The sequence below is a fragment of the Salvelinus fontinalis genome, chromosome 9, assembly GCF_029448725.1.
Source record: "Salvelinus fontinalis isolate EN_2023a chromosome 9, ASM2944872v1, whole genome shotgun sequence".
NCBI lineage: Eukaryota > Metazoa > Chordata > Actinopteri > Salmoniformes > Salmonidae > Salvelinus > Salvelinus fontinalis.
In genome coordinates this window covers 36819201-36838199 of record NC_074673.1, presented here as the reverse complement: position 1 = coordinate 36838199, position 18999 = coordinate 36819201, and the positions used below count along the sequence as shown (strand labels likewise).

Here is an 18999-nt window from a genome sequence, read left to right as displayed (position 1 = left end):
ATAGGACATAATGACAGGGATAAGATGTGCCCATACACCACTGTGGAGGAGAACAGTCCAATATTAAAGGTCAACCAGTACATCCCTCTGGGAATACATTCCTTAAGGGAATTGCATCCATTAGGGTCTGGGTTATAGCTGTCTGGGTGCAATGGTAATCATATGTTGCAATAATTAGGGCTTTCAGAGAAAATAAACAAAGTCCTTTAATGTGCTTCATATTATATAGATAATACTACTGGTGAGACCCCGACTAAGTAAAAACACTTTCCCAGCACATTATTTGGCCTGTAAACTGACATTTGGTGTTGTAACTCATAAATCAAAATGCTACAGTATGCTGTGGAATTCAGACACTTTCTCAGGAACAATGTGAAGGTTTCAACTGTTAGGTTGCACTGCCATCAGGTGGTCAAAGAGTGTACATCTATCGGTATATGCATAGACCCCTCCTGCCTGTCTCAGCCTCCAGTATTTATGCTGCAATATTTTATGTGTCGGGGGGCTAGGGTCAGTCTGTTATATCTGGAGTATTTCTCCTGTCTTATCCGGTGTCCTATGTGAATTTAAATATGCTCTCTCTCTCTTCCCCATTCTCTCGGAGGACCTGAGCTCTAGGACCATGCCTCAGGACTTCCTGGCCTGATGACTCCTTGCTGTCCCCAGTCCACCTGGCCGTGCTGCTGCTCCAGTTTCAACTTTTCTGCCTGCGGCTATGGAACCCTGACCTATTCACCGGACGTGCTACTTTGTCCCAGACCTGCTGTTTTCAACTCTCTAGAGACAGCAGGAGCGGTAGAGATACTCTGAATGATCGGCTATGAAAAGCCAACTGAAATTTACTCCTGAGGTGCTGACCTGTTGCACCCTCTACAACCACTGTGATTATTATTATTATTAGTTGACCCTGCTGGTCATCTAAGAACATTTGAACATATTGGCCATGTTCTGTTATAATCTCCACCCGGCACAGCCAGAAGAGGACTGGCCACCCCTCATAGCCTGGTTCCTCTCTAGGTTTCTTCCGAGGTTCCGGCCTTTCTAGGGAGTTTTTCCCTAGCCACCGTGCTTCTACACCTGCATTGCTTGCTGTTTGGGGTTTTAGGCTGGGTTTCTGTACAGCACTTTGTGACATCAGCTAATGTAAGAAGGGCTTTATAAATACATTTGATTGATTGATTGTCCACCAGTGGTCTAAACTTACCGGACCTCTTCCCCAGCAAAGTCAAACACCTTAGTGATGGTGACTTTAGAGGGCTCTTTAAGCTCTGGTTGTTGAGGTTCTGATGGAGCCGAAATAGGCTTCTTCGAACTGTCTGTGGGTACAGCCTGGTGGAGATAATAAAACAAAACAGGTGTTAAACATCAGAGTAGTGTTCCAAAAACTGAAAACTTGATTCCAATGCAAAAAACATGCACAACCACCAAACTGTAACAGGAACCCAGGTTCCAACTATCATATGCCTGGTGTGTCTCTACAGGCCAGGAGTTGTTATATTTGGTACAATACCTGCTGTTTAGTAGTAGCCTGCGGCACTGGAGTAGGTGGCTTGGATTTGTGACCAACATCACTCAGAAAACTGGCCCACAAATCATCTGCCTTCTTCTTTTTCTCTTCATCCTCCTCCTTCTTCTTGGGCCTGGGAGTAGAAAACTCTCTCTCCTCCCCCTGCTCTACTTTCTGATCCTCCACACTGCCATCATGCAGTGTCTCATCTAACTTCAGTCCTCCTTTCGTTCTTTTCCTATGAGGATTGACAAAGAGTGCAGTAGGAAAATAATGTACAAATATAGTAGTACATTGTCATCCACCAATTCCAGCAGACTAACAACATGTACTTTACAAGAAAAACTGAGCAAAACAAAGCAATCACTGCACACCAATGGTCTAAAAACTGAGCTGAACACAAAAGTGTTGAATCACTCACCTCATGCCAATGTGTTGGGCTTTCTTCTTTTTCTTCTTGGTGACATTATCAGACTGTTGGCCACGCTGGTCATCCCCTTCCAGACCATCCTCTTTCACACATTCATTCATGTCATCTTCACTAAGGTTGTCATCTGTCATTCAATCACACAAGAACCATGATTAGAAGACTTGAATTGAATGACAAATACAGTAGCTTTCATCAAGCAACATTCATGAAGAATATGACACCTAATATAACTACTGTATAGAGTGGTTATGATTTTCTGTCACGTGTAATAAAATATATTGTCAACTCTAGCATTGCATGTCTATCTGCTTGTGGAAGTAACCTTACCAGATGGGACATAGTCTTGATCTGCATTTGAAGAATAGCCATCGGAATCATAATCTGAGTAATTCATAATTTCCCCTTCAGAAAGAGGCTACACGTTCTACCAATACTAAACACAGCAGGGAATGTATGAATAGTTGGCTAGATAGCTGTCTCCAGTAACGTCAGCAAGTTACAAAAGCAAAGCACCGGTTGTCTGACAAACCCTGGCTGTAGCTAGTATCACGCGGTTACAAAGTAACCGAGAAAGCTATCAATTTTTTTCTAGCTGTATAGCTTATTATACCTACAACCAAATTAACGAACAAATACTAAACAAGTTTCTGCACTACGAAAACGTGTGGCTTTGGTGACTAGCTACAAAAAGGAGCTCAATGAGTAATTATCTGGTAGCTGTTGACTTCCTGTTTTACTACGGCAAGTCCACAGGATCAACAAATCGTTCAGAACGACGGGTTTATAGCATATTTGTTGTTGGAAATTAAATACCGGTTTCTTTATCGATTGCATTAGTATATTTGTACATGTCAATACTCTTTGTAAATTATGTTTAACAAGCTAGCTAGCGTATTACGATTGTGAAATCCTTTTTGTAGTCCTTTGAGTATGTTAACGGCGTGACGTCAAACCAAGTCGTGTTGACATCAAGCTACATGAGCTAGCTAACAGATATATTCAGGGAGATCAACCAATCCAACCCTTGTGGATTTGCTAGATCCAACATTAATGTTCTCATGGTGTTATTCGGATATTCGTGGTCTCTCACACTTACTCGTGATGTTATGTGCATAAGACATGCATAACGGATATAACGAGATTGGGTTTGTTCAGCAAATTCTTAGCTTAAATTTGGTCCCAAGGAAAAATGGCACCAATCGAGGCAACGACACATCGCTTAGCGACTTCTCAGGTGAGATTCAATCTAGCTATAGCCTTGCTCTGTTGTATCCAGTCGAACGGTTTTCGCTGTAAACCTAAAGTGAATGTTTCGTTAGCCGATTTAACGGTAAATGAACATAACTAACGTTAGCTTATGTGAACGTACACTAAGTAGCTAATCTTGTGTTAGCTGGCAATAACAACAATATTAGCTATTGTACAAGCGGACAGCTTTAAATTGCCCCTAAAGTTAATCCATATATTAGTCACCAATGCAGTGGTCTTTTTTAGAGAAAGTGCCATGTGTTTGTGAGAAATATTATTCTCCAGACTACTGTGTGTGAGAGATGTATATAATGTGTAATCTTTAGCAGTTTATATTATTTCGCTGGGTTATTTAGGGGTCAGTTGTACATTATGAATGTGAAACATGGGTACTGGGTAGGTAGTATTGAATTCAGAATACGTGTCAGAGACAACAGGCATGTGTGTAATGTCTGTGTAAACCAGCATTTCCCAAACTCGGTGAACGTTTTAGTTTTTGCCCTAACACTGAGTTTGAGTTGATTTATTCTTGCTTACAGATAAAACTTAAGAAATGCAGAATTTACATTGCTAATAATTGCAAAACACTAATTTAAAATACATAATACGTGACAAATCTTAGCTCTTTCTTAAAACCGCATTGTTGGTTAAGGCCTTCTAAGCATTTCACTGTAAGGTCTACTACACCTGTTGAATTCGGTGCATGTGATAAATACACTGCTCAAAAAAATAAAGGGAACACTTAAACAACACAATGTAACTCCAAGTCAATCACACTTCTGTGAAATCAAACTGTCCACTTAGGAAGCAACACTGATTGACAATAAATTTCACATGCTGTTGTGCAAATGGAATAGACAAAAGGTGGAAATTATAGACAATTAGCAAGACACCCCCAAAAAAGGAGTGATTCTGCAGGTGGTGACCACAGACCACTTCTCAGTTCCTATGCTTCCTGGCTGATGTTTTGGTCACTTTTGAATGCTGGCGGTGCTCTCACTCTAGTGGTAGCATGAGACGGAGTCTACAACCCACACAAGTGGCACAGGTAGTGCAGTTCATCCAGGATGGCACATCAATGCGAGCTGTGGCAAAAAGGTTTGCTGTGTCTGTCAGCGTAGTGTCCATAGCATGGAGGCGCTACCAGGAGACAGGCCAGTACATCAGGAGACGTGGAGGAGGCCGTAGGAGGGCAACAACCCAGCAGCAGGACCGCTACCTCCGCCTTTGTGCAAGGAGGTGCACTGCCAGAGCCCTGCAAAATGACCTCCAGCAGGCCACAAATGTGCATATGTCAGCATATGGTCTCACAAGGGGTCTGAGGATCTCATCTCGGTACCTAATGGCAGTCAGGCTACCTCTGGCGAGCACATGGAGGGCTGTGCGGCCCCACAAAGAAATGCCACCCCACACCATGACTGACCCATCGCCAAACTGGTCATGCTGGAGGATGTTGCAGGCAGCAGAACGTTCTCCACGGCGTCTCCAGACTGTCACGTCTGTCACATGTGCTCAGTGTGAACCAGCTTTCATCTGTGAAGAACACAGGGCTCCAGTGGCGAATTTGCCAATCTTGGTGTTCTCTGGCAAATGCCAAACGTCCTGCACGGTGTTGGGCTGTAAGCACAACCCCCACCTGTGGACGTCGGGCCCTCATACCACCCTCATGGAGTCTGTTTCTGACCGTTTGAGCAGACACATGCACATTTGTGGCCTGCTGGAGGTCATTTTGCAGGGATCAGTACTAAAGAAATGCATAATTATGGATATGAATGTCATTCTCTTCACCGTGATGTATCCTGAATAGGTACACAAAGGTAGAAATATGCAATATCATGCATATTTGGGCATTATTCTACAAACTGGTTATTTTAATGAGCTCTGCCCCCGAACAAGACCCTGTATCAATCATAGACTTCTGAGTTTCACAAGTTTGGACATCATAGTAGAGCACAGTAGAGTTCAGTACAGGGGAAAGGTGGATACCTAGTCAGTTGTACAACTGAATGTATTCAATTGAAATGTGTCTTCCGCATTTAACCCAACCCCTCTGAATCAGAGCAGAGTATAGTTCAGTACTGTAGAGTATTATACTGTACTCTAGTTTGATCTACTGTACTGAACTCGACTCCACTGTAGTACTGAACTATACTCCTTTTCTTTACTGTACTGAACTGTGCTGTCCAAACTTCTGAAACTAGGCGTCTGTGATTGGTTCGGATTTAGTCCGAAATCAAGGCCATTCCGAACCTGACCAAAAATCAACGTTGAAATCAAGGCCAGGGCGGACTGACCAAATTTAAATTACTTTTCAATGTCCAGGGACGTCCTGTATTGGTTGGTGGTCAGTGGGTGAGGATGCTAGGTACAGTAAATGGAAAGAGAGCGGTGAAATTAACTGGAGAGAGAGAGAGAGGAAGGGGTTGCCCAGACTGTTTTCATACTCTTGCTTTTACCACAACACAACAGAAAAAGCGGTATGTTAGTGGAAGGGAAGACCGTAACAGGTGACCCAACTGTGGTTTGTGACTACTATGTAGACAATTCTATTGCAGTAATTCTGTTATATTTTTCCCTCATTCTGTTACTGATTTGGTAACAGATTGATGCATTTTAATTAGGCCTACTTAATAATTCATTAACAAAATTGTCATCAGTAGAAACACGATAACTAATTGGTAGGTCTACTATTACTTTTACTATCCTCCCTCCTCATGAGGGAGAGAAATGTGAAAATATCTTAGATACAGTTCTGTGAAAGTATTTGCCCCTTTCTAATTTTGTCTACTTTGGTGTATTTTTTTAAAATACTGAATTATCAGATCTTCAACCAAAACCTTATATTAGATAAAGGAAACCTGAGTTTACAAATAAAACAAATACCAACAGTCAAGCATGGTGGTGTGATGGTTTGGGGATGCTTTGCTGCCTCAGGACCTGGACGACTTGCCTTAATAGAAGGAACCATGAATTCTGATCTGTATCAGAGAATTCTACAGGAGAATGTCAGGCCCTCCGTCTGTGAGCTGAAGCTGAAGCACAGCTGGGTCATAAAGCACGGCAATGATCCAAAACGCACAATCAAGTCTACATGAAAATGGTTATACATTTTTTGTTATTTGTAAACTCGGGTTCCCTTTATCCAATATTAGGTTTTGGTTGAAAACAGTATAAAAAATTGAGAGAATCAGAAAGGGGGCAAAAATGTTTTTGCAGCACTGTATGTGGGTTTTTTGGTAACAGAATTACAGTACACTAGGCAATATTTTTTTGAACTTCCAAAGGCAATTCATTTCTCCAAAACGAAATATAAATGTTGATATTAGGCAGGGGTCTTTACTTCAACATTGTGTTTTGATGTATTTCTAATAACTTTTAAGACTTTTTCTGGTTGATGTTTTCTAAGACCCCCTTTCCATTTGTTTGACCAGAAATCAAAGCCTTTGCTTATTTCTAACTTTAGGATGGAAATTGGTTGGAGAAATGTATATATACCTTAATAAAAAACAGACTATTGGCTTTCATTTGACATGCTCCTATGAACTTCACCTGTTGGTGCTCATGGGTCCTTTTACATGGAATCATGATGCGCTTGCATTTTTTGCATTTTCTAAATTGTATTAATTTAGCAGACGCTCATATCCAGAGCGACTTACAGCAGTAGTTAGGGTTAAGTGTCTTGCTCAAGGGCACATCGCCAGATTTTTTTCCCCCCTAGCCGGGCTTGGATTCAAACCAATATCCTTAACCGCTAGGCTACCTGCCTACACTTACTTCCTTCAGTTGCTTAACTCCCTCTGCTCTTTCTCTCAGAGATGTGGTATGGCGTCTTCTTGTGGGCTGCTGTCTCTTCACTGGTGTTCCACCTCCCCGCTGCTCTCCTGGCCCTCGCCACCCTGCGACAACACAAGATGGCCCGCTTCATGCCCATCGCCATCCTACTGATGGGCATCGTGGGCCTTGTGTGTGGTGGAGTCCTCACCAGTGAGTTATTCACCTCATCTTCTGATAAGCTATAAACATGATCCATTATAGTACACAAACATCACTATTCATCAACTCACTGCTCAAAGCCATGATGTTCAAATTATTTTATACATTGCTCAAAACAAAACAAAAATATTTGTGCTTGTAGGTGCTGCCATAGCTGGGGTGTACAAAGCAGCAGGGAAGAGGATGATCTCCTTGGAGGCCTTGGTGTTTGGAGTGGGCCAGTCCTTCTTTGTTCTCATTATATCCTTCCTCAGAGTCCTAGCTACACTCTAGCACTAGGACACAGGAATTCAAGAAGGGAGTGAGGGGGGAAGAACATGCAATCATCAGGACGGCATATGCAAGAGACAGCTGTTCCTTCAGAGGCCTTATTTTCTATAACCGTTACCGGATGACTCTTTGTTTGATACATGATTATTTTCCAAAGTGGTATATTTCAGGGCTAACCAGAGGCTCTGTCTTCTTCATTCTTTGTTAGTTTTCATTCAGATTGTTGTGTGTGTGGCTGTGGCACTATACTCTGAACTAGCCTTCTCATTTTGTGAGTTATATGTGTATCATACACATGGCTGAGAATTAAACATTCCAGAGAAATTGCACTCTACAATTTGGTTGAGTAAACTCTTAAGTTTTACTGTTCAACGGCCTGTAAAAGACTAGCCTATACATGTCTGAGCCTGCATGCCTTTAGAGAAACACTAAAGGAGAACATTTTCTGCTCCTCCCCAAGTCATTCAGCTTAATACAATGTCTTGACTGTGAGGTGTAATATCTTTACAATGAGGCACAGTGCTCGATGATATGACATTGGTATTGACATTTTAAGTCAGACATAGCTACAACTTTAAGCTTTGTGTTATTTCCACATGTGTTTTATAGCATTAGAGATTGTCCATACTTTAACATTCCTACTTGGGATGTGTAAAAGAAAGTTTGTACATAATATTTAAGCCCATTCCAGTTTATTCTGTAAGCATAGAGGCATTCTGTATATTGCTGAGAACCATAGGGCCCTAAACTCAACTCTCGACCTCGAAGCCAGTTCCACTGCGTTTTTTCAAGGACTGATTTAGACCTGGGACATCAGGAGGCTGCAATTAATTGTCAGGTAGAACAGAACACCATCAGGCTCCGGACTTCAGAGTTGAATACCACAAGGACTAGAGTTGATCCATCTATTTTATTCTCTTAAATATTTTTCCATATTGTTAGGGGTATTTTCAGATGGTTGATCAGCAGGTTAAGTCCAGTGTGTATGCAACATGCTTCTTTCTGAGTGAAATCTTAACACAAAACAGTAGCAGACTGCACTTGGTTATCTGGCGTCAACACGATTATAGAATTGTATATCTCTTTCAAGAACCTTTGCTGCATTGCTCAGTTTTTGTTAATTTTATATTGGCCTTGGTGTTAATGGTGAACAGTATATAGGAATAGTGTAATATATTGTTACTTTGGCATTGATTATGCTAAAGGAATAAGAGGCAACTTCACTCTAAACCATGAATGTGAATCTAATTTCCTTAAAATCCCTTGTGGAATTTCTTAAACCTTTACCAAAGAGAACCGAATACAAAATGTACAACTGATTTAGTTTGAACTGAAAGCCTCCATGTCCCAAAATCCTACTTTAAGGATTTTGACAGTGTATCTTGAGTATAAATCTGGAGTCGTGTGTAAGGACACGGGTAAAGTCAAATTTAGCAAGAAATAAATCACATACCATCATAAGAAAGCACAACTTTGTAGAGATCTCTATTACATGCCAAGAGTAGCAAAGACTAGCGAAATCAAGCATTAATAAGTTACACTAAAATGTTTTTTTAAATTATTCAGCACCACTGCATGCGGATTGTCCAAAACTATCAGCAGATTAGTGACCGTTATAAGTGCAGTAATAGTACAAGGGGTGGATTGAGAGCAGACAGGTTATAGGAATAAATTAGGATATTGAGGTTGGCTTGGCAATAACACTATTGGGTTATGAATCATTATTGTAATGTAGACATTTGTGGTGATTAAAGTTAACAGCAGGCCCGAGCTAGTCTACTTCCTGGCAGTGACATGTTGAAAGCCTTGGACACCTCAATTCCACAGAGTTTATTTTTCTAAAGTTCTTTAACTTTCCTCATTGTAGCATGACTGCACACTGTTTGTTATAGCTAGATGGTTTGTCTCGATTTCCATTAAGTTAATGCTCTTTATTTACCATGTGATTTGAATCCATGGATTGATTTTGTTTTTACAAGGTTGATTTTATTACAGTAAATTAAGTGCCAATTGTTAATATTTTCATGTAATAAAAAAATGTTTACATTATAATAGTTTGAGTAGTGTATTGTTTTACACCAGACTGATTTCAACTCATTTTGACAATACTGCATGACACTAGAGTAGTGTGTCAAGAGTATAGGCTGATTATTTATCTCCTGCTCCATCTTTCTGCCTCTCCATACACACAGATGGCACTTCTGTGCCTTTACTGCCTCCACTAGCCAACTCCCAGCAGCAGCATGGCTTAGTGGTGAACGGAGGGAGTAATGTGGCGTTACCAAGGAGAAACTACACACAGATGACTCATCATGAGGGGGCCACTATCCAGGCTGCACTCCATGAGACAGCCTGGCGCTTTATATGATCACTGAGATAATGTTTCCTTGGCTGTTTCATGTTTTCCATGCACTTCAGGCAAAACACTGCTGAATATTTGATAAATGAATTAACCAAGGTTTTGTAGCTTTGTGCATTAAATTAAAGCAGTGAGGAAAGTGCACTTAATGACACTTCAAAATCAACAAGTATATGTATGGATTTAATCTTTTTAAAACATTTAGTTTAGAATTTTTTTTTTCATAATCTGGCGTGCAAGGCAAAGGTAGACATGATAGAAAATAGACTATGAGCAGGTCAATCCATGTGTGTCTCCGGTAAGGGGGGTTCAGTTCTTTGGTCTGATGTTTCTGCCTGTGCTGTGTGCTGCTGTGAGACAGTCTCTCCCCTCTTCTCTACTGTGCTCTCTCCCTGACTGGTCCCCACTGGGCTTGGCCCTGGCTTGTCCTCTGTTATTGGCCAGCTGTCCATCCCCTCACCAGTCCTCTCCTCCTCTGCTTCACCTGCTGTTTAGATTATTAATAAGACACAGCAGAGATTAGATTTTCAATCTCAAGGACAACAGAACAAGACAAAACCAGACTTTTTTACAGGCAGAAAGATAAACCTAACAAAATTGAACAGTGAAAAGAAAAACAAGTTTCTTGATTAGATTTATCATTCAATAAGTAATTTCTGTATAAACCAAAACAAGGTTATTCTAGATGTTAATAGCTGCACTCTATAGCATGCTGTAAGGTAGATATTTACTGAGGGTTGTGGGCATAAGGATGAAACATCTCTTTAATAAATCTGTCACATTAAGGACCTGATATTCAGTCCTCAATGTCTGTAATTGAAGGTGATTTGCCAGAAAACTGTGATGAATATCCCTGTGTCAGAATGCTAACAAGTATTTGAGATATAATAGGATGGTAATTGCACTACAGTGTATGTGGTGCTGATGGGTGAGTTATTATTATAGAACAACAGTGGAAGACAAAGCAAAGAGAAGGGGAGGAAGTGAGCATATGCCCATTAGCCCAAGGCTTATAGGTCCCAAACCAAACATTTGTACATTTGGCACAACGCCTCAAAAAGAACAGCCATACACATCTTAAAATCTCTCTTTCAAACCATTTTCACTTACTAACTTAATATCCCCCAATGTGTAAAAACACTCAGTATAATATGTAATTGTCAAGATTTCTTACTGAGGATTTTACTCACCATCCTTCCCCTCAGGCTGGTCCTCACTACAGGTAGGGAGCTCCCCGGGGTTGGCACGTTTCTGGGCTGGTGACCTCTGCAACCGGGGCAATGTTGCCTTCAGCTCTGAGAAGGAAAGAAACAACCTGCCTCGTGAATTTACCTCATATCCAAAGTGCAGCAGGACATCTATGAACACAGCCAGGATTTTCAATGTATTTGACACATGTAACAGTATAACTTTAAACCGTCCCCTCGCCCCGACACGGGCGCGAACCAGGGACCCTCTGCACACATCGACAACAGTCACCCACGAAGCAGCGTTACCCATCGCTCCACAAAAGCCACGGCCCTTGCAAAGCAAGGGGCAACACTACTTAAGTCTCAGAGCAAGTGACGTAACTGATTGAAATGCTACTAGCGCGTACCCGCTAACTAGCTAGCCATTTCACATCCGTTACACTCACCCCCCTTTCAACCTCCTCCTTTTCCGCAGCAACCAGTGATCCGGGTCACGGCACCAATGTAACAGTATAACTTTAAACCGTCCCCTCGCCCCGACACGGGCGCGAACCAGGGACCCTCTGCACACATCGACAACAGTCACCCACGAAGCAGCGTTACCCATCGCTCCACAAAAGCCACGGCCCTTGCAAAGCAAGGGGCAACACTACTTAAGTCTCAGAGCAAGTGACGTAACTGATTGAAATGCTACTAGCGCGTACCCGCTAACTAGCTAGCCATTTCACATCCGTTACACTAGCAAGTGACGTAACTGATTGAAATGCTACTAGCGCGTACCCGCTAACTAGCTAGCCATTTCACATCCGTTACACTCACCCCCCTTTCAACCTCCTCCTTTTCCGCAGCAACCAGTGATCCGGGTCAACAGCATCAATGTAACAGTATAACTTTAAACCGTCCCCTCGCCCCGACACGGGCGCGAACCAGGGACCCTCTGCACACATCAACGACGGTCACCCACGAAGCATCGTTACCCATCGCTCCACAAAGGCCACGGCCCTTGCAAAGCAAGGGGCAACACTACTTAAGTCTCAGAGCAAGTGACGTAACTGATTGAAATGCTACTAGCGCGTACCCGCTAACTAGCTAGCCATTTCACATCCGTTACACACACACCTGTGTCAATCAATACATGTTAGAATCAGCGATTCCACTCAGTCTTTCTGGGTAAGTCTCTAAGAGCTTGCACACCTGGATTTTACAATATTTGCACATTATTCCTTAAGAAATTATTCAAGCTCTGTCAAGTTGGCTGTTGAATCTTGCTAGACAGACATTTTCAAGTCTAGCCATAGATTTTCAAGCCGATTGAAGTTAAAACTGTAACTAGGCAACTCAGGAACATTCAATGTCGTCTTGGTAAGCTACTACTGTGTATATTTGGCCCTGTGTTTTAGGTTTTTGTCCTGCTGAAAGGTGCATTTGTATCCCAGTCTGTTAGAAAGTGGACTGAACAAGGTTTTCCTCTAGGATGTTGCCTGTGCTTATCTCCTAGTTTATTTTTATCGTAAAAAATTCCCTAGGCCTTGCTGATGAAAAGCATACCCATAACATGATGCAGCCACCACCATGCTTGAAAATATGAAGAGTGGTACTCAGTGGTGTATTTTGTTGGATTTTACCCAAATATTATGCTTTGTATTCATATTTTCTTTGCCAAATGTTTTGCAGTTTTACTTTAATGCCTTATTGCAAACAGGATGCATGTATTGGAATATTTGTATTCTGTACAGGCTTCGCTCTTTTCACTCTGTCATTTGGGTTAGTATTGTGGAGTAACTACAATGTTGTTGATCCACCTTCAGTTTTCTCCTATCACAGCCATTAAACTGTGTTAAAGTCACTATTGGCCTCATGGTGAAATCCCTGAGCGGTTTCTTTCCTCTCCGGCAACTGAGTTAGGAACGATGACTGTATCTTTGTAGTGACTGGGCGCACTGCGAGGCATTGGAAAACCTCCCTGGTCTTTGTGGTTGAATCTGTGTTTAAAATTCACTGCTCGACTGAGGGACCTTACAGATAATTGTATGTGTGGGGTACAGAGATGAGGTAGACATTCAAAAATCATGTTAAACACTATTATTGCACACAGAGTGAATCCATGCTACTTATTATGTGACTTGTTAAGCAAATATTTACTCCTGAACTTGTTTAGGCTTGCCATAACAAAGAGGTTGAATACTTATTGACTCAAACATTCCATCCTAAAATTTTTTATGAATTTGTAAAAATATCTAAAAACAATCTTTTCCCACTTTGACATTATGGCGTACTGTGTGTAGGCCAGTGACACATAAGCTACATTTAATACATTTTAAATTCAGGCTGTAACACAACAAAATGTGGAAAAGGTCAAGGAGTGTGAATACTTTAAAAAAAACACTGTATACACACAGTATAGGCTTTATATGGCTCTGATCCTCTGCAGTAGCCTGTGGTATCCAGCAGGAAGTGCTCTCTCTCTGCTGCTGAGCTCACCTTCATGGTCCAGCAGAGCAGCATGTTCTCGGAGGAGAGAGTCGTCGTAGACAGACACAGCTCTCCGCTGGGGAGAGGGCTTCATGCGGGGCCGGGGTTTAGGAAGGGTCTCTAGGGGACGACCAAGACACACAGGACTCAGATACACAATCACACACAACATAACTGGAGGTGGGTATAGGCACTTGACACTTGAGTCACAATGACATTCATGTTCAAAAAAAGACCAGACCAGGCATTGCACTACCCCACACATGTTTGGCTCACATGTTTGGGATGCCATCCTCTGCCATAATCTGGACCCAAATAACATCAGATGAGTGGGTGCTAAACATTGGTGGTGGATGAAGGGAGTTCCTACCTTCTTAATGTAAAATGCTTTGAGCACTTTTACACTGTAAATTCAAGTCATTCAGTCATTCAAATTAGGCATTGCTGAGTAAAAACCAATACAGTCCAACTCCTGGCAAATGGACTCCCAGGCTTGATCTCAGCTCTGTTCGATTGTGTAAAACAATCTTTCAAAGTGCATTAGGAGCTGCCATCCACAAAATATTACAGAATATGAAAACAGAGAGAGACACTGAAGTAATTATTATGCTCTGAGCATTCACTGTTCTCGCATTATTTAATATTAAGCTCATAATGGAAGACAAATAATCAGAGTGGGAGAGACAAAGAGAAGAGACAAATACAAGCTAGCTTGGTCTTTTTCTGCTCAGATAGAAAAACACCAAAGCTGCTCATATATTTTGTCACCAAGGAGAGGTGAGGACTGTATATAAGTGTACCTTCAGTAACTGATTGTGCTCTCTCAGAGCGCTCCCTGCTCTCCAGGGCAGAGGGTCCCCTGCGTGGCGATGGGGCAGGGGGAGTCTCCTTGCGGGGGGAGGGGCAGGGGGGCTCCCTCTGCTGGGGCTGGGTCTGGCTCTGGGAGGGCTCTGGTTCTGTTCGCTGGGTCTCTGGGCCTGTGGCTTTGCCTGGCTGCCGGGGGAACCCCAGGGATGTCCTAGCTGCAGCAGGGGACTGCTGGGGGGCAGGGAGAGGGGGTTTGGCTGCCACTGTGGGCTTGGGAGAGAGGGGGCCGATGGGACGTCCTGGGAGGAGGGGCTTATCTGTTCGGAGAGCCTCCAGAGGAGTTAGGCCTGCTCTGATTGGCCACCTGGTGTCTGAGGAGAGAAGGGCGGTTGCACTGAAGTCATCACTGCAACATAACATTTACATATTGGTTTGGACTATGGATGGATGTATTACATGGACATCCATTCACCAGCCTTTAGTGTCAGAATTACCTGAAGCTGATGTGGACATAGTGCGAGGCTTCATCAACGTGGTTGGAGGTTCAGGTTTTTTGTCAAGAATTGCACCTGAGAAAGAGAAGATTTTAGCAAACTGGGAAGTTCACCTACACATACTATGAGCCCCTCCATAATTGAAGCAGCCTGACACACATAAAAACGAACAAATCCACACAAAAGACATCAAAGGGAGCTGTCACTGTCACCTTTAGAGCACAAGCCATTGGCTGATAGTGCCGAGTTCCCCTCTGAGTGGATGTGTGAACTGACCCCTGACCTCCAGCACTGAGTGACAGATGGGCGAAATGACTCCCAGGCTGGCCTGTCTGTGTAGCTCTGACCTCCCGTGAGCCTCTCTGACCTGCTCTAAATTTGGGTCAACTCCAGGTATCACTTTTATTTATAGATGTAGGCTTGATTTCTCTGTTAACCTTTACCTCACTGGCCTTTACCATCTGAAGGTGAATTTGACAGAAATAATCACAGTTTTTACATTTCTATCAAATCAAAATGAAGAAGAATATTATCTATAGGTTCCTTTGTATTTTCAAGGGTTACTCAAGAAGCACAACAACTGCAGTTGATATTATACTAGCATCTACTGTCAAATCACATCACTAGTGTCACAGCAACACTTTTACTTGACAGTCTACAATTCAACAGTTAGAAGAAGAGACATTGACATCTAGCGCAACCAGCCAACTCTAAGTTGACAGCAAACCTGAAATTAAATATTCATACGCTTGTTATTTCTTTAATAAATAGTTGTATGATGGGAGTATCCATAAACAATTACTTTTATTGAAAATAGGAAAGGGAGAGCTTTATTTCAAGCCTATTTGTGAGTTCCTAGATCAAGCCATGTGGTAACTAGCATCTTAATTAGCATGCTACTTAAGATTAGGAATGGTTGTCACATTGATGTTTAGGTTGCTTGTCACAATCTGACAACCATCTCCATTGTAACAATGTGCCCAGTAAGCTAAATTACATTGAAATGATGCCTAGAAGACTTGTTTTCTGGATGTTGAAAAGACCTCTATGTTTCACAAGTTTGGAAAGCACAGTACAGCACAGTCCAGTAGAGTTTAATTCAGCAGAGTACAGTGCAGTATAGTACAGTACAGTTGAATTCAGTATAGTAGAGTACAGCAAAGTAGAGTACCGTACAGTTGAGTTTAATTCAGTAGAGTACAGTACCGTTGAGATACAATACATTATATTGTACTTTACTCTGCTATACTGCATTATACTGTGCTCTACTGAACTAGTATACTGTGCTGTCAAAACTTGGGAAACATGGATGTCTATGATTGGTTCTGTTTTGGTCCATTCCGAACCTTCTTGTCCAACAGAGTCAGCAACATTCACAAACACGCACACCTTTTCCTGTTTGAAAAAGCATTCCTTGTTTTCAACAAAACATGGAGTTAACACAAATGTTTACAGCTTTACTTTTTTCACTTATGAATATACTACACAGAATATACTACATCGTGTGACATAAGTATAGGGACAGTGTGGAAGAGCAATTCAACAGGTCGGATATGAGGCATATGTGGCAGGGGCTTCTAATGATCAAGGATTGCGAAAATAAAGCCCGTCATGTCTCGGACACCAATGCCTCCCTACCAGATGTGCTAAACTCCTTTTTCTCATGCTTCGCACAAAGCTGCTGAGGAAAGCCTCTGAGGAGAACTTGATTATGTGCTTACGGTCTCCACGGTGGACATATGTATGTCATTCAAACCTGTTAACCCTTGCAAGGCTGCCGGCCAAGACGGCATCCCTAGCCGCGCCCTCAGAGCATGTGCAGCTGTTGTGTTTTCGGACATTTTCAACCTGTCTCTAGCTCAGGCCTGCTTCAAGATGTCCACTCTCATCCGGTGCCCAAGAAAGTGAAAATAACTGAACGACTACCGACCCGTTACACTCACTTTCGTCATCATGAAGTTCTTCGAGAACTTTCTGCTCCCTCTATGGACATTTGTACAGGGTAAAAGGGATCTTGAAGGAGGGCAATCCCTCCATTTTGCAAAGCCATACCCTGTGGACGGCGCTTAATTGGAGCCAGTTTCGGCCTACAACAGGGCAATGACCCTAAGCACAGCACCAAACTATGCAAGAACTGTTTAGAGAAGAAGCAGTTAGCAGGTATTCTGTCTATAATGGAGTGGCCAGCACAGTCACCGGATCTCAACCCTATTGAGCTGTTGTGGGAGCAGCTTGACATTATGGTACGTAAGAAGTGCCCATCAAGCCAATCCAACTTGTGGGAGATGCTTCAGGAAGCATGGGGTGAAATCTCTTCAGATTACCTCAACAAATTGACAACTAGAATGCCAAAGGTTTGCAAGGCTGTAATTGCTGCAAATGGAGGATTCTTTGACGAAGCAAAGTTTGAAGGACAATTATTATTTCAATTAAAAATCATTATTCATAACCTTCTCAACGTCTTGACTATATTTCCTTTTGCAGCTCATTTCATGTATGTCATCATGGAAAACAAGGACATTTCGAAGTGACCCCAAACTTTTGAACGGTAGTGTACGTATTATTTTATTGGTGTATTATTGTTTCATTCCAACCTGTACTGTCACTTCCTCTTGAATTTGCAGACGTGTTGCTGTGCGTTTTGTTGCCAACCTTACTTTGTTAGCTGACAACTTTACGTATTTTTTTTTTTTTTTTTAATTACCGTTTATATTTTTAGTTTTTCCATCACAACTTTTTTCCCTCATTCAACTTTTTCACTCCGGACGCTTTATCTGGACATGGTTCGTCGGCACTTTCAACCGCCGAAGCTAAGTAGTAACATTAACATGATGTCTTCTAATTGCAGTCGCTGTACTCATAATATACAGGAGAACGATCGCCTTATGGCGAGGATAGCTGTGCTGCAAGCCCAGCTTCAGACGCAATCGTTAGGCAAGGGTAATTTCAGTTTAGGAAAGGATGAAACAGCGTCTGTGCCACCAGTAAGTACAGATAGTAACGTTAGTATAAATCCCCCCGCACAGTCCCCGCAGCCGGACAACTTTCTCATGGCTTCTGGAGGGAAATGCTGTAGGAATGCTCAACTGGCGTCGCTCATTCAGCCGACAGAAACTTTCAACCGGTTTTCCCCATTAAGAAGCGAGTTGGAGTCTGAGGCCGAGTCTTCTCTTGTCTCTACTCCTCCCGTTACGGGGTCTGAGACGCCGAAGGCTCCCACCATTAGCTCTGACAAATTGAAAACCCTAGTCATTGGCGACTCCATTACCCGCAGTATTAGACTTAAAACGAATCACCCAGCGATCATACACTGTTTACCAGGGGGCAGGGCTACCGACGTTAAGGCTAATCTGAAGATGGTGCTGGCTAAAGCTAAAACTGGCGAGTGTAGAGAGAATAGAGATATTGTTATCCACGTCGGTACCAACAAATGTTAAAATGAAACAGTCAGAGGTCACCAAGCACAACATAGCTTCAGCGTGTAAATCAGCTAGAAAGATGTGTCGGCATCGAGTAATTGTCTCTGGCCCCCTCCCAGTTAGGGGGAGTGACGAGCTCTACAGCAGAGTCTCACAACTCAATCGCTGGTTGAAAACTGTTTTCTGCCCCTCCCAAAAGACAGAATTTGTAGATAATTGGTCCACCCTGCCGGACCTTGTAGTCATAGCAGATCATATTCTAATTTTTGGTGATTTTAATATTCATATGCAGAAGTCCACAGACCCACTCCAAAAGGCTTTCGGAGCCATCATCGACTCAGTGGGTTTTGTCCAACATGTCTCTGGACCTACTCACTGCCACAGTCATACTCTGGACCTAGTTTTGTCCCATAGAATAAATGTTGTAGATCTTAATGTTTTTCCTCATAATCCTGGACTATCGGACCACCATTTTTTACGTTTGCAATCGCAACAAATAATCTGCTCAGACTCCATCCAAGGAGCATCAAAAGTCGTGCTATAAATTCTCAGACAACACAAAAATTCCTTGACGCCCTTCCAGACTCCTTCTGCCTACCCAAGGACGTCAGAGGACAAAAATCAGTTAACCACCTAACTGAGGAACTCAATTTAACCTTGCGCAATAGCCTATATGCAGTTGCACCCCTAAAAACGAAAAACATTTTTCATAAGAAACTAGCTCCCTGGTGTACAGAAAATACCCGAGCTCTGAAGCAAGCTTCCAGAAAATTGGAACAGAAATGGCGCCACACCAAACTGGAAGTCTTC

At 42.4% G+C, this 18999-nt stretch overlaps 3 protein-coding genes across 7 annotated transcripts in view; 1 reads left to right on the top strand and 2 right to left on the bottom strand.

Annotated features, from left to right (window-relative positions):
* LOC129862511 (craniofacial development protein 1-like) overlaps positions 1-2680 on the bottom strand; it is a 55245-nt gene extending 52565 nt beyond the window's left edge. For all 5 annotated transcript variants that reach the window (XR_008760775.1, XR_008760776.1, XM_055934261.1 and 2 more), the window contains exons 1-4: positions 2265-2680; positions 1929-2061; positions 1511-1745; positions 1205-1329 (exon numbers count right to left, since the gene is read on the bottom strand). Coding sequence is in view for 3 of the 5 variants with exons in the window: in XM_055934261.1 (XP_055790236.1) it covers positions 1205-1329; positions 1511-1745; positions 1929-2061; positions 2265-2331 (560 nt within the window). In the remaining 2 variants the exon portion in view is untranslated. The remainder of the gene's footprint in view (positions 1-1204; positions 1330-1510; positions 1746-1928; positions 2062-2264) is intronic.
* A 29-nt stretch (positions 2681-2709) lies between these two features.
* LOC129862513 (transmembrane protein 170A-like) lies at positions 2710-9500 on the top strand. Its single transcript, XM_055934264.1, has 3 exons — positions 2710-3171; positions 6999-7169; positions 7321-9500. The coding sequence occupies exons 1-3, from the start codon at positions 3057-3059 to the stop codon at positions 7449-7451; spliced, it is 417 nt and encodes a 138-aa protein (XP_055790239.1). The 5' UTR covers positions 2710-3056; the 3' UTR covers positions 7452-9500.
* The window catches only part of carmil2 (capping protein regulator and myosin 1 linker 2), a 47386-nt gene continuing 35648 nt past the window's right edge, over positions 7262-18999 (bottom strand). The window contains exons 35-39 of the mRNA XM_055934260.1: positions 14771-14845; positions 14270-14647; positions 13479-13589; positions 10998-11102; positions 7262-10294 (exon numbers count right to left, since the gene is read on the bottom strand). Coding sequence (XP_055790235.1) covers positions 10086-10294; positions 10998-11102; positions 13479-13589; positions 14270-14647; positions 14771-14845 — 878 coding nt within the window. The 3' untranslated portion in view covers positions 7262-10085. The remainder of the gene's footprint in view (positions 10295-10997; positions 11103-13478; positions 13590-14269; positions 14648-14770; positions 14846-18999) is intronic.

Excerpts from the sequence above, each read along its gene's own strand:
- LOC129862513 (XM_055934264.1), top strand. The coding sequence starts at position 3,057 with ATGCATAACGGATATAACGAGATTGGGTTTGTTCAGCAAATTCTTAGC. Across the intron at positions 3,172-6,998 it reads ATCGCTTAGCGACTTCTCAG|AGATGTGGTATGGCGTCTTC; the intron begins GTGAGATTCAAT and ends TCTTTCTCTCAG. Across the intron at positions 7,170-7,320 it reads GTGTGGTGGAGTCCTCACCA|GTGCTGCCATAGCTGGGGTG; the intron begins GTGAGTTATTCA and ends TTGTGCTTGTAG.